Here is a 26,751-nt window from a genome sequence, read left to right on the forward strand (position 1 = left end):
CCATGTTAATTACACCACCGCTCTTTTTTCTCTATTATTCACCACTCTGCTATTTCTGTCGCTCTCAGTGCCGTGCCTCCTTGTGCGGCATTGCCAGCTTGTTGCTAGGGCCACAGTGGATGCGAAATCAGGAAAGTAGTGCACAGGGGCCCAGTTCCACAACAAATGGCTGTTTAGCATCACATGATTGGCACAGATTACAGGGCTGTTGGTGCTGGTGCGGAGGTGCTTTTTTTTTTTTTTTTTTTTAAGATAATTTTTTGGGGCATTTCTGTACAGTGAAGAGAGACAGGAAAGACAGGGTACAGAGGGGATGACATGCAGCAAAGGGAAGCGGCCATTTCGTTGCATTTTTCTTTTGCAAAGACAACAAAGGCATTCTGATTCTGACTCTGAAGCCAGGCTGCTGTGGCAAGTACACACTGTACATTGCTCCATAAGGTAGAATGGATGAGTGAGTGGGGTGTTGGGGGCATGAAGAGCTCCCTGTGCTCCCCTGAGCCGCTAATGCAGAATTGCATTGAAATAATGCAGACCTAGTTTTAAGACAATAGACAGGTATATTGTCAAAACAATGATAAATGAACAGGCACATTCTTTCTGATGTGTGAATTTACACTTCTGACCCATTAGCACTCCATGGCGCTTCGTGCTCTGTGTCTTACGCACCTTTACACCCTGCATCTGTCATCACACATACACCCACCCACCCAAAAAGGAGTACGCTTATGGCAACTTCACCAAACAAGTGTTATTTCAATATATGAGGCTTTAAATACTACACTATTGGATGTGCTTTTCCCTCTCAGTATTCACTGGTTTTGTGACACATTTCATTCTCGGCTCCAGTATCTCCACAGAAACAGATGCTGACCACCAAACAGGATTTACCGGACATGAATCAGCCATAGCAATACGCTTGGTTACAGATTTTTGAAAATCTGCAAGTTCCCCCTTTGGGTTCAGTGCTGGAAAAGTTTTAACAAGATTGAGACTAGTTTGTTGATGGGTTCCTCTGACAACCCACAATGTCAGGACTAGCATTTATAATTGGACTAAAATGAGTTGAGCTACTGCCTGTTCTCTGTGAAGTAGTGAGAGAACACGCTGGGAAGAACAGAATATGGTGGCCTTTTGCTTTTGATTTACCTTACAAATAAGTGTCTGTGTTATAAATTATGTTTTTTCTGTCATAATTGTTGTCAGATATGACCTGGTCAGACCAGAAAGGGTGCAGTCAGTGTTTCCCATTGATTACGTGTATGGAACAATACAGTTGTGTTAATAAAAATGCCTACTCATCTTAGCACCTAGTCAGTCAGAGATGCTTTTTTCTGGGTGAAGCTGCTGTATTACATTGCAGTGTACAAGAGCAGGAAATGATTTTCATTTAGTTCAATACTCATGATTGATGACGAGAATATTAATTTTGCCGGGTTATGCTTACCTTAGTATAACAGAGTTGCTACACCCACTGTGAGACAAAACAGTGTGTAAACCATAGTACTGAACTGAATCAGAAGACTGTGTAGTTTAAGAGTTTCCTCTGCCTCAGAGCAAAATTATTTTCACCTGAATTCTGAAATCTCACTTATTTAACACAGGACCTGTAGTTGCTGTGAGCTACCTCCTGCCCCACGGGGGCACACACACACACACACACACACACACACACACACACCATACTTCCACTGCCAAATCCCTCTAAGGCTAGGGAGCCTGAACAGAGCTCCAAACACCCACCATCTGCAGATCAATACCCTTAAAACATGCTGTCCACAGCTTGGTTTCTTCTAGGCCGGTTGCCTATTTTTAGACACTGCACGGCTCTGGTAAATGGAATGGAACCTTTCTGAGAGGACCTTTCTTCTGTCTGCGTCTGTAACTGTGTGTCTCTATGTGTGTGTGTTCTCCACTGTTTACTTATTTATCATTCTATGGAGTTCATCCAAGTGTAACTGATATGCACAAGCCATGTCACTGTAAATGTCAGCAAGTCCAGGTCATATGAAAAGCTGCACAATTCTGACAAATAATTGTATTCTGATTATTTTGCTAAATAGTGCATTTGTTGCATAAATTGCAGTACAGTATGCAGATTTAAGTATTTTTGATTTTTTTTTTTAGCACGCAAGAAACACTCATACAAAGCTAATATGTTATTGCTTATTTACTCTGTAAAAGTCTCCTGTTAGAATTTTTTTCTTTACAAATTACAGTTTGGTGAATAACATGCTTAGCACCTTTTTCTGTGATAAAACTAGAAAGCACTTAGTAGAGCGTATACCTCTGCCAGCACTAAGTTATTGCCAAGATATGTGAGTTTCACATATTAAGTAGCTAAATGGTTAACATTAACTACTGTGTTATTAGAGATTTTGGCCTGGAAGTTCTCATTTCATAAATGCATATAAAAATATAGGGGAAAGAAAGCCATTATTGTACATGTCTGAACTAGTATTGCAGCTAATCAACAGTTATTGACTAAAACTAAAAGGGTTGATGAATAATAAGTAGCTGACTCCTGTATCTTTAGAGCTCTTTAGGACACTTGCTGCCATCAACTTTGTCAGTACGGCTGAAACTATTGATTTTGTTTATCATGAAGTCAATGTGTTAATTCTAGAATTAAGAATCACAGTTCCAGTAGTTTCAGTGTATTATTGACCAGAGTATTGAATACATCTTCAGCATGGACAGACACAGCGCTTCATGTTCCCCTTCCCTGGTGGTTTAATAAAGCACATTTTAAGAATCAGTATTTGGATAGTTATATCATGATGTATGGACAGCTATACTGTAACTGAAAGTGAGCAGAGGCCACATAATGAATTTTCACTGTAGTTATACAGTGGGGGGCAGACAGTAGGAAAGATGGATAACAACTCTGACTCAGCAAATCCAAATCTGGACTATGCCTCATATAGAAGTGCTCTTGTACTGGAATACTAGTTTTAGGGTATCCCTAGTTGCAGCAGTGTTTAGAGCAGCAGTAGGCTATAGTGCATGAGTAATGATAGGACTATCTGCTTTCTGTGAAAAGCACTGAACAGAAAAACTGACAACTTAGAATTACATATTTGCAGTAAACCCAAGCCAGTTGTGGTCCCCTGTGAAGACATTGTCCATTGCACCTTCTTCCTGCCAGCATTGCTTTTATCTGGCCTCTATCATCTTCCCCTGTAATGAATGGGCCATGGTGGACTGGCCTGTGAGATAACAGGTAGTCACATCACCATAATTAGCTGATAAATAACATATGAACCCTGCTGAACAAACTACTCCACCTTTCAGCCCCTTGCACCGTTGAATGTAAATAATAGATCAGCCCATCAATGGCTGTATGGAAATGATTTATCAGTGTTTACCTGACCCAGATACCGCTGTCCTGTGTGAGTGGTTCAGAGCAGTGGCCATGGATGAGAGCACACAAGTCATGTGCATATTTTGGATTTTGGTTGAATATTCATTATCACTATCACAACCTGGGGCTGGCAGGGGTGAATGCAGTCATTTGAGATGTTGCCGTTAGATTTACTGTAAATGGAACCTTGTTTTTATAGATCATATTTCTGAAGGTGGTAATACCTTGTTTGTCAGTCAATGAAGCATAAAGACAACCAACACAAACTGTCCAATACACTGCTGTCATGTTGCACTGTACTGTAAATATCAGTTAGTGTAAAATCATATGGCATTACGTCATGTTGAGGTAGGAAAATATGAAAATAGTTTGCCTCTCCCATATTATTGCTTTTTAAGCTTTTTTTTTTTGGCATATATGCTTTATTTGACTGTCACAGTAGAGATAGACAGGAAAGGCACGGAAGAGAGAGGGGATGACATGCAGCAAATGGCCTGATGTCAGATTTGAACCCAGGATGCAGCGATCAGGACTCAGCAGCCTTAACAAGTGGTACACGCTCTCATCCAGTGGGCTACCAGGGTGCCCTATATATTATTGGTTTAAGAGTACAAAAAAGACTGATCCTTCCAGCAGGGATTTTTCATTTTATCAGACTTTACATCACAGCTATCCTGCGTAAAACGGCTAATTTGTCACTTCCTAGTGGGCATCAAGTCTTGTTGCTCCAGTCCTTAAGGCATAAGGCTCTGTATAATGATGTGTCATTACCGTGCTGCCTCTCTAGCCTTCTCACTGACAACAGACCCTGTGGTAGGGCTCAGTGCCTCCAGCCCCCCCCCCCCCCCCACACACACACACACACACACACACACACACACACAATATGAAGGTAAGGCCACAACTGTTTGTGTCATCCATGGCAGCCTGAAACAGTAAGTGGCACTTATCCTGACTCCCTTTCCTTCCTCCAATACCATCCTCCTCCTCATGTATCTTCCTCACTTTGCTGTCATCACCTCTTCCCCACATGAATAGGTATCATGATAGCTGTTAATCCAGAGGGAAATGGTAAGGGGTTTAAGACAGTGTATTATCCTTATTCATGACTTTGCAACTTGTTTGGAGTTAGGGCAAAACAACAAAATCCCAGAGCAGGCCAAACTACCATTTTGCTCAACAATGTCACACAAATTTTTGTTTAATCATACAATAAAATTAGCAAACACAATGAGCTTCTGGACTGCACGTTGCATTAACTTCACATGGAAAGTTTTTTTCCATGAAAAATGTTAACATTGTCTTTTCTTTTGGCTATGCTCTAACAATACCCAGTTGCAATCAGGTAGTTGAGTATTTGAGTGATTACCCACTTGAAGCGTTGTGTTTTTTACAGTGATTGCAGAACAGCTAAGCCCAGGTGTTTTACTTCCTTTTTTGGATGTACTGTACTCTTAAACTCTCTAGTGAGCACCTTTTTTCCCAAATAGATTTTAATGGTTTCTTAAAGAATAACATCATTCTTTTGTGGTTAGTACTTCATGTTTATCATGTATTTTTGTGCGTTTGATAATAGATTATAAAGACCTATGCTGATCCAATATATTTTTTTACTGAAGCTTTCAGAGATTGATGTTTGGTGTCTATATTTAATATCTCACATGTAGGGCTGAATGATCATTGCAATTAATTTGCAGCTTTGCAATTGTGATAGGATTTGCAAATTTACTAGGAATGATTTCTTTTGCATTAGATTTTTTTATTTTCACTGATAAAGCTATTAAAATAATGATAATATGATTTTTGCGGGGGCAGTGCCAAACAATTATGTTTTCTCACATCTGGAAAATCCAATTTGTTAGCCAGGGTATCGCTGTAGCACCATAATACTTTATTTAGAGCAATGTTTGGTTACACATTTTACCTTTACCTAACCCTAACCCAAAAAATTGCCGCTTGAGAGATTTGAATATTGCACTTGGCCATACTGCAACGTCGATTTGTACGACGATTTGTTCCTGACATGTAATGACATGTTTGCGTAAGCAAAATTAAAAGTGAACATGGCGAAACCTAGGGATGAGAGCCAGCCCCTATGGTTGAACCTGCCAGCAGTTCCAATCAGCAGCAGTTCCACAACCTGAATGGGAAAAACATTTTGTTTCTTTTTTGTCACTGTGGATCTTTTGTCCCATTACATTTTGTCATGTACACTGAATTGAGAAATGTGTTCTCTGATTTTGGATGGTATTCCAAAGAGCTGGATGTAATCTTTGGCAGTTAACCCTCAAAAGATATGAAAATACTTTGATGATGCATTGACAGTAATATATAGATTTAATTTTACAGGTTCAAATACAAAACAACTGCAGTGTAACTGTGTAACAATTAGACATGTAGGCAGTTTATTGTTGTATTGTTATAGAGGTTCAGTGTGTGAACAAAGCATATAGGTTATTCTGAACTGCTGAACCTATTTGTCAGCTGGAGCTAAAGCAAAATTCATTTGCCAATACTAAATGACAACCACTTGTTCTCAGCCCAGTTACTGTAATCATACCGGCTATAAACCTACACACACACACACACACCAACACTGGCTCCTTTCTCATTACCCCCTATTGCTATCTTCATCTCCTCCCATTGCTTCCATCGCTTTTCTGTGATAGCTGGGGATATGGGAGTGTGTGCAGTGGAACGCTTTTGCAATTTCACACTTGGGAGGAAAAGACAACAACGGCAGACTTCAGAGCACCAAAAAAGCCCCTTTCACATTTCAATGAGTCAGAGAGGAGGAGACCCCACCCCACCCCACTGCCAAGCTCTGCGGGGGGTGGAGGGGTAGTGGGGGAGGATAGGAGGGGGGCACGTTTATCTTTCCACACAATTACAATTTCACTTTGAAAGGCTCTCAGCCAAAACTCAGACACTTTGGACTGCTTGCTGCCTGGCTTGTTTCAAAGAGAATAATGTTTGGGTTTTTTCCTCCTTATCTTCCTTCTGTGTCTTGGCCTGCCATTTCCTCATCTACACTCACAGACAAGCTGAGATGCAGTACTGTTTTGACATTCAAATGACTGTATAGAATTTAAGAACACTGGGCCAGTGTAGTTTTCTTACATTTTCACACACAGCAGGTTTGAAATTACATTCCATATGTTAAAATGGTGATCCAAGCAATAGCTTTAATTTTTTTTTTTTAAAGCACTAATTGGTCATTGCTGTTGTGTGTTTACACTGCCCTTCCTAAATATCACTTGATAATGTCACCGAATATTACTTTGATGCATGTATTAAAAGATGTTTCGGTATCATTTATGAATTGATGTTTCCCCATTTATACTTGCATACACATTAACACAACTGAAGATTATAGAGCCAGAGAGCTTTTAATGCACCTGAACCTGGGAAAATGTCTGGGAAGAAAAATGACACAGCATACCTCATCATTTTTGTCTTCCATTGTGTGTGTATGTGTGTGTGTGTGTGTGTGTGCATGTGTGATGGTGTAGTGTACGCTACAGGTATGACTCATAGTCTGGTGTGGTGCTTTTGAACCTAAGTTCACTCTTTCTGCCACCTGTTGAGCCTTTACACATGCACACACATGCACACTCTCACACACACACACACACACACACACACACCACACGCAAATACACATTTAAATGCATGTACACACACACACCTACTGACGTATCTGTCACACCCATGCCCAACAGCATGTTGGCAGCAGGTGTTGAGACATTCTGTCAAAGATTGAGTCAGCGTCTGTGCAGTCAGAGTGTAGTAATGATGTCTGTCTAGAGAAACAGGTGTATAATGGTCAAAGCTTTGGCATTTGGAGATGCAAAAGATTTGATCTATGTGGCGTAGACATGGACTTGAGTGACATGACCTGGATGTGACTTGGACTCAAGTATAGGGCCCTATAAAATCCGTTTTATTTTTTCCCAAATTCCGTTTTTTCCGTTTTCATTTTTGGAAATTTGTTTTTTTTTTTTTTCCGTTTTAATTTTTGGAAATTCCGTTTTTTCCGTTTTAATTTTTGGGAATTCCGTTTTTTACCTTTTACTCTTATTTTACTACCAAAAAAGAGTGTGTTTTTAATGTTAATGGCTAAAATGCACACAAATGGAATAGAAATTACCTTAAATTAATTGAGGTAACAAATAAACAACACTTTATTTATTTATTTAACAATTACGTTGTTATAGCAATAAAAGATGAAAATGATATGTTATTAATGATTGAACAATATGTTAAATTATTATTGTTTTAAAAATGTAAATTACTTATCAAACAGACCTAACAATTCAGCTACCAGTGAATGAGCAGTAGTATGCATGTGATAACATAGATTGAAAAATAAGCCGAAGTGATACCTCTTCTCTGAATAGACAAGCTAAGCCAGTGTGCTGCTGTTGGCTAGTGAAAATAGACCGGAGTGGCAACTCTTCGCTTTGTTACACAATCCATGTCTGTGCGTTGCTGTAGCCTGGAAAGTTTCTTTGCCTTTTGGACTCGTACGGTGCCGGTGCAGTTGTTGTAATGTTTTTTTCTTGGTGGTGCAGGTGCAGGTGAAATGACTGGAGGGCATGTGCCACCCAGATTTGCTTCCCTCCATGTCATTTTCCACAGACATACATTCATATTCCACACAAAAACAGCATTTCATTTAAATTATGTCAAATTCCACGATATTCCGTGTTAAAAATAGATTCCGTTTTATTTGGCTAATTCCGCGATTCCGTGATCGCAGAAATTATTGGGCCCTACAAGTAACAAATTTATGACTTTAAATTCGACTTGACAAAATCAAGATAGATTTGCAACTTGACTTTGACTTTAACATTAACTTGTGACTTGACTTGGACTTGAGCCTCTTGACTTGAAAAGACTTGATGGTCTACCTTCTGCAAATCCAAAAATTAAAAACTGTGCAATTAACTCCTGCTTGCAGGTTTCCTAGTGGTATAAGGAAAGGTAAGGAACTTACCCTTGACCTCTTGTAGTAAATATGACTTTAATTGACATTGGCCAATCAGCTCTTCATGTCCCACACCCACACTAACCCACAGCTAGAGAGCTGGCAGTCTAAATATACATCATATATATCAAATCAATTAACAATCAACTTTGTCTTATGTTAGGTTATGTATCTGGTTTTGATGAACAGTGAACATATGGAGTAGGCCCTGTGTTTCTTTGGAATAAACTAAATGCAGAGGTTCCTTGGGATTTTACTCAAAGTTATTAACAGTTATGATACCCTAGTAAGTTAAAATGGGGTGAGCTAATGGACTATGTGCAGTATTTGCATATACAGGGCAGGCAGAGGTCAAATAAATTATTAAGAATGGTAAAGAGCGCATTTTGACTTGTTAAGGCTCCAAAGTCCCTCAAAGTTAGGTACTTTGGAGTTGACTTCAACTTGTCGGTCTTGACTTGTGACTTGACCTGGGACTTAAATGCCAGGACTTGAGACTTTCTTATGACTTGGAAAACAAATTGACTTGGTCCCACCTCTGCTTTACTAAGTATCTGTCTGGCTATTGCACACATGTACACACGTGCATGCTTTTTTTCTGTTATACTTTTTGAACCTTCTGTCTTAATCTTACTGTAATTCATGTTTTGTGTCCCCCCACCCTCCACCCGTCTCTGCTTTTGTTATTGAATAACTGTCCAGGCAGATGCATGTGATTACTAGGTGATATACTGTGCTAAATGCAGACCTGGGAAACACTGGTGTAGCTACATATTTTCTTTGCACTACAATGGAGGCTGATTAATGAATAAAAAGAGCTGCTTTATTCTGCAATTGTCTAAAAATATTAACTAGCTGCAAATTACAGTATTACTAACACTGTAAGGAACCCATGGATGATTTTGGGATTTGTTTTTTGTACCTGAGCTACACTACGGTATGCTCATGTATGCACCTGCACATCGTCTGTTCAGCCTTACCTGCCCTTTCTTTTCAAGAGCTTCTCTCCTCTTTCTTTCTTTGTTCAGATCTGTGTGCCTGCACTAGCCCCTGCCAATCAGTCAGCCAGCCAGTCTGCTCTGTAATTTTCAGCTCTGTATGACTCATTGTGCACTGCAGCAGATTCATACAATCATACAGTGCCCAGACTGGAACACCTGTGCTGCTTGACAACAACCTTAGAATGAGACTGTAATAACTAGACATTTTCCAAGCCATAGTAAGTAGGAAGCATTGCTGTCTGCAGAAACATTGTACTGCAGAACCAGTTGCTTATGCTAATGGCATATCACAGTTTACTGCTGTGAGTTAAATGAGTGGTCTTTGCATTTTGGGTAATCTTACTGTGGACCAGTAACGAAAAAAGAGTCAAGCAGCATCAAGCATCATGGCTTGGTCAATGTATCAGTCTTTATTGATATTCAGTCACAGCAGAAACTAATTTGCCCTCTGCACTGAGAATGAAACTGAAACTGAAATTGCACTGTTTGGTCCTAACTCACTTTTGTTAGTAGCAGTGTTTTTTTTTAACAGTAATATGACACTTACATTATTGGAGATGTGTAAAACTGCACAACATTCAGCAAGAAAGTTAACATCACTGCTGTGCAAAGACCCCCAGCTTGCTTCTTTCACCTCTAGATTCCACTGGATACACTGCTGTCACTATAGGCCCGTTTCCACTGCCGTAACTTAAGGGTAATTTTACGGGGCTGGGGCCGTTGTTGCGTGTCTCCACCACCAGAACTACCTCGAAGGAGAGACTTCCTGAACTTTTACAGGGGCTAAACAAGTCCCTGCCTCGGGGTAGGGACTCTGAGCAGCCCCAAAAAACTCCTGGGTGGGGCTTGGGGTTTACTTGGTGCCGATTGGATTTACTCATGACGCAATGTGGTGTCAACAGAAAGCAACAAAATAGCCGGACGCTCGCGTTAGCTTTAGCTAACGCTAGGTGTCCCTAGCAACACGGCCAACACTACCAAGCTAACGCTAATGTGCTAGCTAATGTTAGCTAACGCTCACAACATGCTTTTTTTTAACAACACGCATTTTGATGTCATGGTCGCGCAACCGCCCGGTAACTTTATAGGAACCTTCCTCCTACTCTGCCCTCTCAGTGGAGACACAGCAGTTGAGAGGGCCGAGCGAGAGGACGTTCCTGTAGTAGCTCCTGCCCCCCAAATACTACCAGGAACCTTTAGGTGGAAACGTGCCTTATAAGTAAGGACAGTTAACTCTTAACCCACAACAAGCCAGAGTATATTGAAAATAAGCCCTCTGCCACAATGTATTTGCCAGCTTGTAGGAAACAGTGAGGGAAAATAAAACATCTTTGCAAAAAGAAAGAAAGAAAAGCTCTCTGTCTTTCAGTAAAATAAAGCTTTTCTGTTTAATATTCATAAGTAAAACACCTCTGATGAAGCATGTTGACACTAAATGCTTTTTGGCTTTGCTATCACATGTCAACTCTGAGCACACATATGACTGACTTGCAGAACATGCAACGTATTTTTTTTTTTTTTTTTGTGTGTGTGTGTTGGTGAGATATTTAATTTTCACAGAGCGCTCTTAAGAAACCGCATAGGCTCTGTTGAGCTTTGTTTTGTCTTCTGCTTCATAAAGTTGTGCCCAGACATCTGATTTTAGCACAAAGAGTAGCAGTATTGACCGTGGCAGCTCTTATGTGTGTGCAACACTTATACCCATGGAAAGCTAACATTACTGGTCCCCTAGGGTCCTGTATGCATGCTACCTCAGTTAGTTAATGACAAGATACATCTCAAGGCAAAAATGACTGCTCATATTAGAGTTGCTGTGAGTTACTTGGATGCTGTGTATTTGTAACATCTCTCTTGAAGCAACTTACCGTATTTCCCCAACTAATCGCCGGGCCGCAAATAGCCGCCTGGTTCTTTTAAATGCCTGGGGTCTGCACCCATTTTGCGTATTAAATGCCCACCTGAATAACCGCCGGGGCGATTATTTGCATTATAATGAGGTAACCCAAAATAAGGCTATTCACCTAATTTTTGCAGAAGTAAACAGTTAGCCGCTCAATAACTGTGCGGCACTTCCATTTGCTGTCAAAATAAGAGAGCTAGCTAACGTTAGAAAAAAGGGTGTACCGTAATCTTAAATCGACCGACTATAATAATATGTTAGTAACTGTCATCACAATAATGGCCTGGTGTAGGTCTGTGCAAAAATAAAGGCCTGCAGCGAATAGCCGCCTGGTTCTTTTAAACGCCTGGGGTCCAAGTTGATTTTGCATATTAAACGCCAGGGCGATTAATTGGGGAAATACGGTAATTGAAGTACTGCATTTACCTGGTTTACCTATTGGTGTAGACATAGCTTGTCTAGCTTTCTATTGATGTGACTCTATAGGCTTTGGACAAATTAATGTTGAGGGGATGTATTGTTGAAACATTTTTAGAGTATTTAATCATTTTGTGGTTGGAATTTGCTACCTTGGATATTACATTATTAGGCTACCTTCTGATTATTGCATCTGATGCAAGGCTTCACAACCATGTAATTTTGTGACTCAGTTGTTTGACACTACTACACTACACTAAGTGATTTCACTGACTGGTTGATGAGCAAAGGCTACACAGAAAGTTGCATTTGTCCTGGATTTGTTTTTTTGTTTTTGTTTTTAACGTATCTGTCTAAAACCTTCTGTGGATCAAGGCAACGTGAGCGGTGGAGAATGATGGAGTGATGAGAAATAACCAAAATACAAATGTTTCATAAAAACATGCTATTTATGGTGACCATGAATTAATGAATGGAGTCCTTATGGGCCTTATAGTGTCATACTGCACATTACATCATTAACATATGACATGATTGATTGATATTACTTACGGATGTTTATTTACATCAAAAACTGACCACAATCTGTCCTACTTCTTATGCCATTGTTATGGCACCAGTCAGTCACACCTGGTGTAACATCAATGACATATAACATTTTCCAAGATATAGCAAATATTACTTCACACATCACCATGACATTATAATATCATGAAAAAGCAAAAAAATAAATACATACAAAAGGATTAAAATACAAAATACATAGTTGGCAAAATCTAAAATGGCATACACATCTATAGAAATACATTTGAAGATGTGATATGAGCAATTACACTGAACTACATATTGAATTTAATCTCTTTTGGATTATACGAAATTAGCTATAATATCAACATCTCAATAGAGCATGCATGCATGGTTTCATGCTAGCTTTCCTGCCACAGCCACCATCATCTGCAAGATGCAAATGAGTCCCTCTGTTAACATGGGTTTCCACTTGTGCAGGTCAGCAGACCCACTCAGCAGCACATACCAGCATTTAGTACTGATGATACATATTAACCTCAGCAACTGGCCTAATTTAGGCACTCCTTTGTAAAGGTGACTGAGTATCTGTCAGGTAACTGGCCCTCTGTGACTACAGAGATTTACACCACTCCAATTCATACCTCTCAATTCCCAGTCTCCCAAACACACACCTCATACTCTGTCACTTCTTTCTCTAACTCTTCCTCTCTCTTGTTCGCTATCACTGTCTTATTCTCTCATTCTCTCCATCTTTCAGTGTACCTCTGCGTCTTCTGTGGAGGAAGGGTAAAACACTTTAGAAGTGGTTGCTGGGATACAGAGGAGACTGACATTTTTGAGTCTGATTTCAGATGGGCTCACACTGGCAGGCGGTGCTTTAGTGTTGCTACAGTTGGATACCATTTCCGTTCCCTATTTTATGGGGATCTCCATGGAAAAATAATGAATACACTATCTTATTTTCTTGATTGCTTCTGCAGTTGCATGTGTATTAGAGCTAAGTCACTGGATCTTTTCATTTTATGAAAATATATGTGGTAATGTCCACTAGGTTATTTTGGATGAACATTTGTTTAGAAAATTGAAGGATACACACACAAACACAATAAGGGGCATGAGGGTGGGAGGCGGCTCAGGTTTTCAGTGGAGGTGGGAGGAAGGGATCCGCATACTTCAATGGTACTGAGCTGGAGACAAAAAACCACAGTGGCTCTGACCACTACAATCAGTGTAGTTTTAAATTTAAGCTCACTATTTCCTCAGGAATCACAAGCTGTTTCTCTGAATCCACTGCCACCTCCCTGTCTGTCCATGCCCCTTGCTGTCTCACAAAATGTTTCCTTGAAAAAGCTTAAAATTAAAGATGTTGTTCTGCAGAGAAAAAGGATAGTCTATTATTTACAAAAAACTTAGTTACACAAATACATACAAACAGCAGCAGAAGAATTTGTTGTATGGTAAGTTTTCCTTTGACAAAGCAGAACAGATTGTGTATCTCTGCAGTTTAAACAGCTTCTGTGCATTCCCCATGCTGTTTGGTAGAGGAATGGAAAACAACCTTTGTCTCTGATTTGTCTGTTGTTAGTAGCATTTTCAAGGACTATAATGTAATTCTGTGCTTTTTTGTGACAAGAGGCCCCTCATGATCAGCTTCAGAGTCAGTCACATTGTGAGACTATGTACACCCACAGTGTATCTGTCACGATCGCTTGCTTTATTGTGATGAAACTTCTGATTGGGTGCTGTGAATGAGCAGGGCACTTATGCATCAAGAGCCATTAACACTGGAACAGCCTGTTGGTCCATAAGCAGGGTTTCCACAGCAGCAGGGTTTCCTTAAAAAGTCAAAAATCCATTAATTGAATTTTAGGCCTTAAAATGTCTTATGATAATATGATAACATGATTTTGATAGATTTTAAAAATTTATTGGATTATGAAATTAATATTACTTTTCTAAAGTTGCATTAAATTCAGTCTAACTTTTAAATGAGTTTTTCAGAAGACTTTGTGATACTTATGTTTTTTTTTTAAAAAAAATTTACAAAACGAAACCATCATGGAACCAGTGGAACCAATAACTGTGAAGCCTTGTCAGAGTTTATCGAACACCCAGCTAGTGTGTTGTAATGTGATTTGTGGGGTAGCGTGGTGTCTCCTCTCAGTAGAGTGTAGCCAAGTTCTTGTGTATACTCTACTGTACACAATTATACAGTAATGTTCATGCTGAATGTGAATAAATTCATTTACTTTGCAAGTAATTCAGGGACTCAAATTTTTGTCATCTTTTGTACTTTTTGCCAGTATGGATGTGAAATGTCTTAAAAAGTCTTTAAATGTAACTTGTTGAAACCTGCAGAATCCCTTATAAGAGAGATTGAGAAAAGAGTGACTGAGATCCTCTATATTTTGTGTGATGATTGAAGTGCTTCTGGTTGCCGGTGTCCGCTGCATGTACCTTTGTACAGCCACAGGGGAGATTAGCAGATTTTGACCCAAATCACCTGGCTGGGGCATAGGATGTTAGAAATGGCCAGTCACAGTGGATGTTGAAGAAGCCTGTTTCACCACCATAAGAATCACAGGCATTAAGACACACATTGAAGCATTTCCTTTCTATTTTGCCTAGAGAGAGAAATTTGATCTGGTCAGGAGCAGATAAAACAGCCTGTATCGGTATCACAAAGACTACACAAATGAAAATGAAAAAATTCAGCGCAAAACACTTAGATACTATTAAGCTGCTTTAGGTAATGTACCTTGCATTTCTTGGCCAATTTTCTCATTGTGTTGTGCATTTTTCGCATTCTTGCAAATAATAGACTACATGTAGATGATGTGATGTTGTGTCAAGACGTTTCCAGTGCAGCAAGCAATGGCCTTTGAAGAAGATGGTAATGCAGAAAATAATTCATTGATCTGAAACATCATCGGTAAACGTCAGGTTTTGGTGTCAGTATCTCAGAATCAAAGACAGAGAGCGTCTCTCCAGACTTAGCACTTTTCACTGACGTTCAAGTCATACAGCGAGAAATCTGTGGTAGAAGAGGAAGACATATCAGTTTATCCACTAACAGGTACCTCAATAGACCTCAATAGACCAGAATGTAAAGCAGCCACAACAGGTGCATCTCTCCACTGATGACAGATCTGCAGAAGCAGTTATCAGTAATGAGTGAAATACAATATCCTTTTCAGCATCTTTTTTTAAGTGAGCTGCCATAGAGAGTGGATTGCCTCTGGAATTCTGGTGAATGTTGTTTTCGTTTTGTCCTTATTACATTTGGCATCCTCTAGCAATCTTGAATGATTCTGAACAACATGTATGGTGATTGGATGTCAGTGGATCTCTGTTTTAAAGGCAGATAGCTTGTCAATGATGGTTGTTTGAGAGAAGGGAATTTGCTACACTAGTACAGAACAGTTTTATAAGTGAGCCACTTGTAGTTTCTGTCAGTCAGCACTAACTGTAATGATTTGAGTTTTTTGGCTGTAACTGAACAGCTCTCTTCAGATCATCAGTGTTTTGTACTGAAAATATGTCCTTTCTCAAATCTGGTATCTAGAAATTAAACCACCATTAGCTGAGCTTCACTCTGGAATTGCCTTCAGTTAGTAGTTTTACACTTTTAACTGAACATAGATATTTTCCATGAAGTTTAAAGTTTGAGAAGCTTAAGTGAGTTTGCTGACATTGAGGACAATCCCAGTAATTTTATGTCAGTATTTCTTGTGGGATTATCACCAGATGGCACAATTTATTTGAAATCCTTTAAACTCTCATAAAGATAATTTCTTACTATGGTCCTGCTCTTTACAATTCATATAGAAATCTTCAAGAGCAAACCAAGACTCTTTGCCATATGAAAAACCTTCTGGGCCTAATGCAGTGTGTGTGTCTTTAAACTCAAATCTTTTGCACATACACACACATGGACTGTGAAGCCAAAAAGTCTTTAAGCTCTTAGCATTGTGTCTCTGCTTGTGATACTTCAAAAAACATGTTGGTGTTCAAAGCCAAACAACAGCCCAGATTAGGATGTCGCGCCACAAAAAATCTGAAAAGCTCACCAATAGGGAGGTGAGGAGATACTATAGCTCCATTAGTACCAGCCCCAGGCCTCTGGAAATTAAAAAAACAAAGCCCCTTGGATTTGTGTTTGAACAGATGTTAAAATGCAACACATTTAGGCCAGTGTTTTGGGTGTGAGTAGTCAGGCAGTGCAGCTTATCTTTTTATTTTTTATTTGTGTTGCCACTGAACCGTAGAGGGCTGTCTCTTTCTGGTATACTCTGACTGGTCAGTGGCCTTAAAAAGGAACTCCAGGTACAAACCAACTACAGCTTGTCTTAAATCATTCTGAGGAGACCGATGTCTTGGATTGTTTGTTTTTAGTACTAGTCGGGGCTTACCTAGAGAGCAAAGCACAGAGGAGGCTGATTGGGAAGAAATGTCTGTCTGTCTGTCTGCTCGCACACACACATACACACACACACATACACACACACACTCACACACAGTTTTGTCCTTATCACCATGGTGACACATAGTGTGGTCTAAAAGAGAACGCTTCTGCACTGTCATGGATAGAGCAGAAGCCTAATGCTGTTATTAAAGTATTACTCTTTTTACAGCTCTCTTGTTTAGTGTTACAGACCCGTTACCATCTGTTACACTATTCTTTATTAATTAAATGAACCACATCTGCCCTTGCATGCAAAAAGCATACACCCCTACTGTAGCCTGCAGATAGGGTGATATATATGTGTAGGTGATTCTGTCCATTCATTCTGCACTTTAATCTGCTGAACTTTGAAAATGAGAATCCATTTTAAAATGGAATTTGCATGTGCTATTCCTAAGATCTTGCAGAGTTGAGATTTGTGAACCTGAACCTGAAGTCTTTTCCCAGAAATTGGAACAAGAAAGCCTCAACTCTATTGCTCTCATCAAGAGAAATTGAGACAAGAAATGGACATCCCAAAGATTTTGTTTTCCATTGTTTTTTCTGCTTTGCTGTCAAATGAAATGGAATATCTGAGACTAAGACAATTTTTTCTTTTTTCTGATTCCACTCTTCCTTTCTCTGACCATCTCCTCTGCCCCCAACCCCTTCATCTCCTATGGTTGCCATTTTCTCTCCCTTCTCCTTTGTTGTCCTGCACCCCTCTTTGTCTTTAACCTCTCCTTGACAGTTGCTGAGCTGGTCCTTTCCAGGTTGAGTTGAGCTGGGTTCTTGCATGGTTGCAATGCAGACTGTCTTCTAGAGACTACCAGCCACTGTGAAGCTCTGCTACTCCAGTCCATCAGTCTACACCGCTGTAACAGTAGAGTAAATGCAAAAATAATGCAAATGCAAGCTTCTCAAGCATGATTTTGTTGACTCAAAGGAATACACAGACTTTTATGGTAATTTTTTGATCAACTTAGTGTTGTGTGACTAAAGCATTGGTAAGAATTTTATATTGCCATGTCCAGTATTTCAGTTTACTCTTCTTGAGCACTTGTGTATTATTAGTAGATTGGTGTAAGTCATATTTGCAACTTCTCAAAGTCTTAGCACATGTACTTTAATACAAGTAGACATTTGTAGGAATCAGTATTCTAATTGCAGATCTTTAATTTAATCATATTTTTTGTCCTGTAGTATATTTGTTACAATCTTGTATAAGATGACTGTATGACTGCATTGTTGTCTCTTCCTTTTCATAGATTCTGCTCATTTTTTGTGTTCCCCTCTCCTCTTCCTGCAGCACCCCGGGTGTCTGTGATGTCCTTTCTCCTCTCCTCTCTGTGGGCATAATGCTGACCTTCATCTGAGCCCCTCGCCACTCCATCAAGTCCCACACCCCTCCTGTCCCTTCCTTCTGTCCCCATAACCCCTTGCTGGCTCCATCATGACCAGTTTGAAGCGCTCCCAGACAGAGCGCTCAGTTGGGGGCACAGTTGCTGCCTCCGATGAGTTCTACACCCGCCGCCTTCGGCTGCCCAATGGAGGGGCCCCACCACCCCGAAGCGAGAGTGCCCACATCTCCTCATCATCCACCACAGGCACCAACCCTGGTGTCCCCAAGATGGGGGTCCGTGCCCGTGTGGCTGACTGGCCCCCGCGGAAAGATGGGGGTGGAGGAGGTGTCTGGCATATTACCGTGGAAACAGACTCCCCCAGCTCCACCAACACTAGTTCTTCAGGATCAGGAAGTGGAGAAAGAGAAAGGGTTGGAGGAGGAGGTGGTAGTGGAGGAGGAGGAGGTGGCGGAGGAGGAGGAGGGGTGTCGGCTGTCACGGCGCATAGTAATCTTTCAGCCAAGCTAGGCCACCTGATTAGTCCTCAGGACTCTTCCATGCTGCGCAACATCCACAACACCCTGAAGAACAAGATGCAGAGCAAGGGAAAGGACAATCGCTTCCTGTCACCAGATGGCTATCTGGGCTCACCTCGCAAAGGCATGAGGCGCATTCGCCAGCGCAGTAATAGCGATATAACCATCAGTGAACTAGATGGCGATGGCAGTGAAGGCTGGTCTTTTTCCGGGTGGACACCAATGCACCGTGAGTATGGCAGTACCTCATCAATAGATAAACATGGGGTATCAGGAGAGAGCTTCTTTGACATGCTTAAGGGCTACCAGTCCTCTGAGGCACCTGATCAGCGAAGTCCGGCTCCAGAAAGGCTGGGTGAGCTCCTTACTGTGGCCCCCATCAAACAGGCTGCCCTAGACTTGCCTGATGGGCCTCTGGGTTTGTCCAGAGGCAGCCCTGCCAGCCGCTTAAAGGAGCGAGAGAAGCATTTGAAGAGGAGATCAAAATCTGAGACAGGTGGAGAGTCAATATTTCGCAAGTTGCGTAGTGTGAAGGTGGAGGGTGATTCCTCCCGAGCTGGCTCAGATGCAGAAGATGGTGGAAAAGGAGATGAGAGTGGCCCCCCTCCCAAACCCTGGGTATGCCAAAAAGGTTTTGCCCACTTTGATGTCCAGTCTCTTCTCTTTGACCTCAATGAGGTTGTCCAGAGTCGACAGTCAGGCGGCAAACGCAAGAACACAACTACCGGTGCCTCTGCTGCAGCTGCTGCCTCCGCTTCGGCCTCTTCCTCACTCTCCTCCAATCAGAGTGGAGTGTATGGTTCACCTTGTGGCTCACAAGAGGAGCTGAGCACAAAGGAGGGGACAGGAGGAGGACACACTACCAACCCTGCCCTGGACCCGGGTGATGACAAGAGCAATGACCTGGTCCTGAGCTGCCCGTGTTTCAGGAACGAGATTGGTGGAGAGGGTGAGAGAACCATCTGTCCCTCTAAACAGGTAGGTTTTGGTCATGAACCCAAATATTTTTTCTGAAGAATTTTCATTTATTTTTGTTACTGTTTTGCATCCATCGTCACATTGACTTTTCAGCCTTCTATATGATCTAAAAATGATTTTGCTTCTTATAATTCCTGAGAAGATTACTCTCTACAGGGTTTTAATGTCAACGCCACGAACTACAGAATACATTAACAAATGTGGCCTTTTTGAAAACATGACGAGTGGGTGTCACAAATGCTAAATCTGTATACAAAAGATGTTCTGAATAATCAACATACTATAGCTGAAACTGACTCTTTCTTGTTTTTCATCCTCCAGCAGGGCAGCATTGGTAGTGGTGGGAGCTCAGGCAGTTCTTCAGGCAGTACAGACGAAAGTCCACTGGAGGCTACCCTTACTACCCACTTCACCAACGCTGGCGTGGCTGTGTTGGAGGCTCCTAAAGATGGGCAGGGCCAGCATGCTGACAGGGCCAAGCGATACATTGTAGAACATGTTGATCTTGGGGCCTATTACTACCGCAAGTACTTTTACCTTAGAGGTGAGCAAACTGGGACAGTGTAGGATAATTGTTCAAGTTATTTTTGATCTTGACCAGCCTGGGACTGATTTTCCTAATTTTGCCATCATGACGATTGATTTTACTGAAAATCATTTCACTCACTTCACTGCTTTAAGGACCATACCAGTGATTTTGCATGTTTAGCATAATATCTACAAAATCTATATACTTAACATTTCTGTTAATCTTTTCCTGAAGCAAGCAGTCATATTTTATAATTGTGATGTACGTTTTCATACGAGTTATCCAGCCACTGGTTTCCATTCATTCCACTAAGATATGAAAATTGATTTTCTGAGACTTGAAACTTTCTTTATATCAGTTTGCCATCACCATAACATTGCCATCACCATAACATTGTCCACATTCTCCTAAAAGCAGCAGTATTGTTGTGTTTTGATGACGCTCCCTCCCTTGGAAATAGTTCCCGGGGAAATGCTTGCCTTAGACAGCAAATTATTATTTCCATGGTTTATGAATGGCAATGATAGTTAGCCGCAGAGGCTAAACGTTATAAAGGTGTGTTCACACCGGACGCGATAACGCAAATTCGCGCGTCAAGTTTACATTAAAAGTCAATGCAAAGACGCGATGACGCGCGATTTCGGGTCGGGCGGCGCGTTTGGCGCGATACATGACGCGACGCGATGACGCGACGCGATGACGCTTCATCGCGTCGCATCCAACGCCTCATCGCGCAAGTTGAAAAATTTCAACTTTTGACGCGTGGGGCTTTGACGCGATAGCCAATCAGTGTTGATATTCTCCCTACGTCACCTATGTCAAGAACTGCCAAAGGAAATCGAAAAATGGAGGACAATATTATTGTTGCTGTGTGCGGGCTACCGGGCTGCCGTGTGCCGGCTGCCGGGCTGCCGGGCTGCCGTGTGCGGGCAGCGAGACAGGCGCGGGCAGCGAGACAGACGCACACACGTAGCGAGACAGATATCTGTCTCGCTACGTGTGTGCGTCTTGTCAGTGGATGTGTGTCGCCACAGATGGAAAAGTCTGCGGGACACCTACATCAGGGAGAGGAAGGAGGGAGAGAGGAGGGCGGGTTCGCATCAACGCGTCCATCGCGCGATAGACGCGATTGAGGAAATAAATGATTCCATGGTCACGCGACGCGTTTCGGGCGTTACGCGCGATTTCATCGCGTCCGGTGTGAACACGGCTTTACAGACACAGGGACCATGTCCAGCAACTAAGTCCAATCAATGATTAAAATATCTCCTTTCAACACAGTAACACTATAGTACACTACACCTTTAAATACCTATTTTTATTACTACAATTATCATATTTTAGTTATCACAATCCATTGGCTACTTAAAATACCAAGGCACACTGCTTTGCAAAAATTAAAAAGCCATTTGAAGTCATGTTGGAAGAAATGTAGGAGCAGGATTTTGTATTTCCAGTTCGAAATTGTTGTTTATGTGTATTAGTTAAGTACAGCAGATACTTCTGAGTTTTTGTTAGTGTGGTTAATTGTATTAGTGTGAATAAAACTGATATTAATATTTTTAGTCATACCTTGTTTTTCTGCTGAGTTCAGTGTTTGTTAACCACAATTTAATATGATGCCAGGTGGGAGATATCACAGCCCACCAAAAAAAATCCCACATATCCTACTTGTACTTACCACTGGCTGGTTGACTTGAACGCTTTTTCACATCTGGTAGATTGCATTTACAGATACATCCAGTAAACTCAGCGTCACCAGTCTACTTGCCAATTAGTATATGAGTGTACAATGTATAAATGCTTCAGTCAACAGATAATCTGATGTTAGAGGTAGACTGTGTTTATTGTATTGAAAAGACATGTTTTAACTGCATGTAGACTTCAGTTTTTGAAAATTGCCCTGTATGTGCCTGTAGGTGTGTGTGTGCACACGTGTGCACACATGTATGCATGCGTGTGCATATGCACACATGCATTGGGTAGGACCACTCCCAGCTGCTCTCAAAGAAGTGAACAGTGAAATTCTCAACACAATGAATTATCATGATGACAAAAACCAGGGAATCAAGACTTAGATTGAAAATGACCAATTCTGTTCCTTAAGGGTGTTGTGGTATCATTTAAGGAATGTAGCAAAAAAATCATTCTCCCTTCCTCATGTTGTGTCTATTGCTGTACCCTTAGTTTGCTCCCTTTCCATAACTCTTACTCCTCTCCCCCACGTCTTTTTCCGTCTCTCCTTTCCATTTTACCCTCCAATCCCATCCATCATCATCCACCCCAGAGCACTGGAACTACTTGGGAGTGGATGAGAACCTGGGCCCAGTGGCAGTGAGTCTGAGAAGGGAGAAGTTGGAGGAGCACAAGGAACATGGGCAGCAGTACAACTACAGGGTCATCTTCAGAACTAGTGAGGTATACCATTGTGGACACATGTCCACATTACATCATACATACCATGATTAAATGGTTAAATGTTTATGTGTGTGAGAGACCATTGTGAGTTGAAACACATTTGCCTGCTGTGTTTACTGAAAACACCATTAGACAGAGACATTGTAAAATCTTTCATTAGATGTGCTCTCCAGTAGACCTTAGATGCTATCGCCTCTATTCCTCCACCCCACCTGAGATTGTTGCATGTTGGATATTTCATGAGGAGCTCCTCTTCTTTATGGTCAACTTGCAGTTTACAGTGAGAGGAGATCTTTTGTGAATCCCTCTAGCCCTTGCTGCTATGTCCGCTTAAAGACACATTTCTAAGCCCCAGAGAAGCATGTCCTCATCCCTGAACTGAATACCCACCCACCATCTTTGTCAGCCTTCGCCTGTGAAGGACTGAGCAGTGCCATTTCCCATTTAAAACAGACTAAAATAACGCCAAAGGATCATTTGAGCTGAGAGGGAAAAGCATCACTCTTGTATAGAAGCGCCCCATGAGTAATAACTGCTCCAATCTCTCGGGATGACACATGGCCTACTGTGGTGCTTTTTCCTCTCTATTTTCTTCCCTCCCTCTGCCTCCCTCTCTGCTCTCTAATTGCTATTTTCAGAACAGGGAGTTGGGCAGGTGTGTGTAGGTGTGTTTGTGTGGGAGTGAGTGGGGTGCAATGGCAGAGAATAGTCCAGTGTCCACAGAGAACAGTTGTTGTCCTCGCTACACTAGCTGGAGCACTTCCCTGCTTCAGTTAACCATAAGAGTGGTGGCACCAGCATGGCTTTATGGAACATTATGTGAAGACTTAATAGCACATGGATGTGTATCAGTGATCAGTGAAAGCCATGGGACAACTGCAATTATTGTGTTTATTTGCTTGTGTTTTAGATGTGCAGGTCCTGGTCCTTCTGCAGTCCTCCTGATTTATTCATTGAAGTCCTCCTTGAGGTTGTTTTAGCCCTGAAGCTTAAGAGCCTTCATATTAGAGGCTATGCAGTAGCAGCAGCAAAGCCCACACACATTCTGTTCTGATCACTGTGTGACCATGCTTCTGCTGTACTCAGTGTGATTATGTGCTCTAAAGATAAAAATACACTGGGCAGATTGTTCCAGACTGTTCAAAATGGAGAAACCCTTTTTGTCACAGTGTTTTTATTTGCTCTGAGTCAGCGCAAAGAAATTGACAATGCTTAAGAACAGAGTGCTAGTGGACCTATCCAAGCAACCCCTAGCAGCACTGAAATTAACAATATAGCCAAAACATAGAATAAACACAAGAGGAATGAAAGGTCAATACTGGGCCAGTTTTCATGATCAACAGTCATCTCTCATACATGTAGAGCACTTTTGTTTTTGCTATCCCCACAACTCTTACTGGAAAAGTTCAAAAATCCTTTGATTGGCTGGCTTGGCCCCAAGATCACCAATACCAGTTTGAATTCTGCTTGTTTTATTATTATTTTTTCCGACAGTTGCCAGCTCCTACTGAGGTAAGCACAAAAAGGCATGCTACCTCAAACTGCCCCTGACCATTGGTTGAAATGTCACATTTTAACTGACTGGAAATTAGCAATATTTTATTATTGTTGTTGTAATATTATTATTATTATTAGTGATCTTGGTTTGGATGCTTGTTTTTGTCCTGCTTTATCTTAGGAAGGTACAAAGGTTCCACAAGCAGCCATAACTTCCAGCTGTGAACTTGGCAGAGATTGCACTCGACTGCCCTCTTCGCATTTTTAGAATTTCCCTCTTTACTTACCATTTGTAAAACTTGTTACTGGCTGGCCCAAAGAGTTACTGCATCACTGGGGACGGCATGTTTATTGTCGCCTTGTAATTTTTTTTTCTTTTGAAAGCTACTGTATGTAGCTTATTCTTTGTAATTTAAAATAATTGTGTAATTGCAGGTCTTTTGAGGCTTGTTCCCACAGTTGTGGTGACACACACAGGCTCTTTGGGAGGATGAATGGAACAACAGATGTAACACTTATCATCACACTATCATGATGTAAATGTAGAAAGTCAAAGCGTGGACTACTTTCAGCTGGCTTCCATCTAGTCTGTCTTTTTCAGAATTTCACCACAAATGATAACATGCTATTCTTACCTAAATTTGAGAAATCATTTGCTGCCCTAATTTTTGTGTTTCTGTTATTTGCCTGGTTTTGCTCTCTTTAGTTGAACACCCTGCGCGGGTCCATCCTTGAGGATGCAGTTCCCTCCACCTCCAAGCATGGTCTGGCTCGAGGCTTGCCCCTCAAAGAGGTACTGGAATACCTGGTGCCTGAGCTCAATGCCCACTGCCTGCGCCTGGCACTCAACACACCGAAAGTGACGGAGCAGCTGATGAAGCTGGACGAGCAAGGCGTAAGGAGCAAAAACAACCAAAAAGAATTTTTGGGCAAATTACTTATTTACATATGAAGAATCGACTTCTATACTGCCTTTTTTAAAGAAATGTATTACCTGTAATTCATCATCAAAAATATATATGATATATTCTGCAAAGATATGACTTTGTTCAAACAATGGCATGGTACCTACTATCTTTTAAAAAGCACAGGAAATCATTTTCATTTTGTTCTTTATTGCTCATTTTATAAGAGCAGGTTTCACCTTTCCCAAAATACCTCATAAAATACCCAGTGATATTCTTAACCCCCCTCTTTCTCTCCATAGCTGAGTTTCCAGCTGAAGGTAGGGGTGATGTACTGCATGGCGGGCCAGAGCAGCGAGGAGGAGATGTACAACAATGAATCAGCTGGTCCTGCCTTGGAAGAGTTCCTCCATCTGTTGGGAGAGAGGGTCAGGCTCAAAGGCTTCACCAAGTACCGTGCTCAGCTGGACACCAAGAGTATGTACATACATCATGCACCTTAATTGACTGCTCTGTTTTTCTCTTTCTGTCATAGCCAAAACTGAGGTCTTCTCCTCCCTTTCTTCTGTCTATCTCTTTTCTTTTTTTATGTCTATTGTCAAAACATGCCTTAGCTATTTTAATCCATCCCAGTCCTCAGTTAGTCCATCATCCATAATCACTTTTGAGACAACACTCCAAGTAGTTTTCTGTAGTCTAAAGCCCCACTAGTCAACTGTTGGGGGAAATGCAGCACAGTTAATTAAAGTCAATTAAATACAGCCATACCAGACATTCTTTATAGAATGAGTGTAATTAATTGAGTTAATCCAGGTTGCATATGGCCATTTAAACACCCATACAATTGTTTTGATGTCTGAATGGAGCACGCTGACACACTGTGGAACTGGTAGTTGGCGAGTAGTGGACACTGGCTCTATTTAGGCCCAGAGCCTAAACAGAACAATAGGGCCATCTGATCAGCATTTTGTAACAGAGAAAGAGAAGAGAAAAAGAATGACTAACCCAGGCAGAATTAAAGATAGAGAGAGAAGAAAAAGAGATGGTGGCTTGCACAGACAGCTGGTGAGAGAGAACTGACTGACAGAGAGGGAGAGAGAGGGAGAGAGAGAGGGAGAGGGAGAGAGGCTGGGCAGAACATATCTGAGAGCAAGTGCCAAAATTAAGTCTGCTCCAGCAGCAGGCACTAGACACTGGGTCCCAGCCATAAATGATGCGAGCAGACATGTGGAAATGTTGTAATGTACTAAGAGTGTTTTTTTGGAATGTAGAATCAACTTCTTCCATTTTATGTGACATGTGTGACAGTGATGAATCTCTGCTGAATCTATCCATGAGTATTTACCATTGATGATTACAAAGAGAGTAGAGAGCCATTCTTGTACCTCTTAAGAAATGATTTCATCTGTGCTCTATGATACTGAACCCCCAATATCTTTACGCATGGCTGAGGTATACTGCTGGACTGCACCACACCAGATTATTTCCATTATTAACCCCTTACCACTGAAAATAACACATTTGTTCTACATGCAAAAAAACTGCATGGTTTTTGCTCCAAACTACATGGGATTAGGATAAGGTGGGTATGTCTGCAAAGGGGAGACCCGTGGCTACCCACAGAACACATTTTCATTCAGATATCTTGAGGTGAGAGGTCAAGAGACCCCTTTTGAAAATGGGCATGCCAGTTTTTCCCTTTAGCCTAACTTTGGAGCCCTTGCTGACAACCTAGCATGACATACTTGGCATCAATGGATTCCTTGGGTTGTGTAGTTTCATATACCAATACCAGTATCGTCACTCCAGCTTTAAAACTGAGCCCACTGCAGCCTCTCAAAGACAGTTTCTTGGCCAGGCCTCTTGGCAGGTCGTTGGAACATTGAGAGGTTGATTCCAGT

General features: G+C 41.3%; 1 protein-coding gene across 2 annotated transcripts in view; it reads left to right on the forward strand.

Annotated features, from left to right (window-relative positions):
* Positions 1-26,751, forward strand: part of sipa1l1 (signal-induced proliferation-associated 1 like 1) — a 108,951-nt gene that overhangs the window by 46,890 nt on the left and 35,310 nt on the right. For both annotated transcript variants that reach the window (XM_030047167.1, XM_030047168.1), the window contains exons 3-8: positions 17,396-17,532; positions 17,954-19,501; positions 19,823-20,045; positions 22,318-22,448; positions 24,652-24,840; positions 25,153-25,327. In XM_030047167.1, the coding sequence (XP_029903027.1) occupies positions 18,098-19,501; positions 19,823-20,045; positions 22,318-22,448; positions 24,652-24,840; positions 25,153-25,327 (2,122 nt within the window). In that variant the 5' untranslated portion in view covers positions 17,396-17,532; positions 17,954-18,097. The remainder of the gene's footprint in view (positions 1-17,395; positions 17,533-17,953; positions 19,502-19,822; positions 20,046-22,317; positions 22,449-24,651; positions 24,841-25,152; positions 25,328-26,751) is intronic.

The sequence above is a fragment of the Myripristis murdjan genome, chromosome 24 (genome assembly GCF_902150065.1).
Source record: "Myripristis murdjan chromosome 24, fMyrMur1.1, whole genome shotgun sequence".
NCBI classification, from domain to species: Eukaryota; Metazoa; Chordata; class Actinopteri; order Holocentriformes; family Holocentridae; genus Myripristis; species Myripristis murdjan.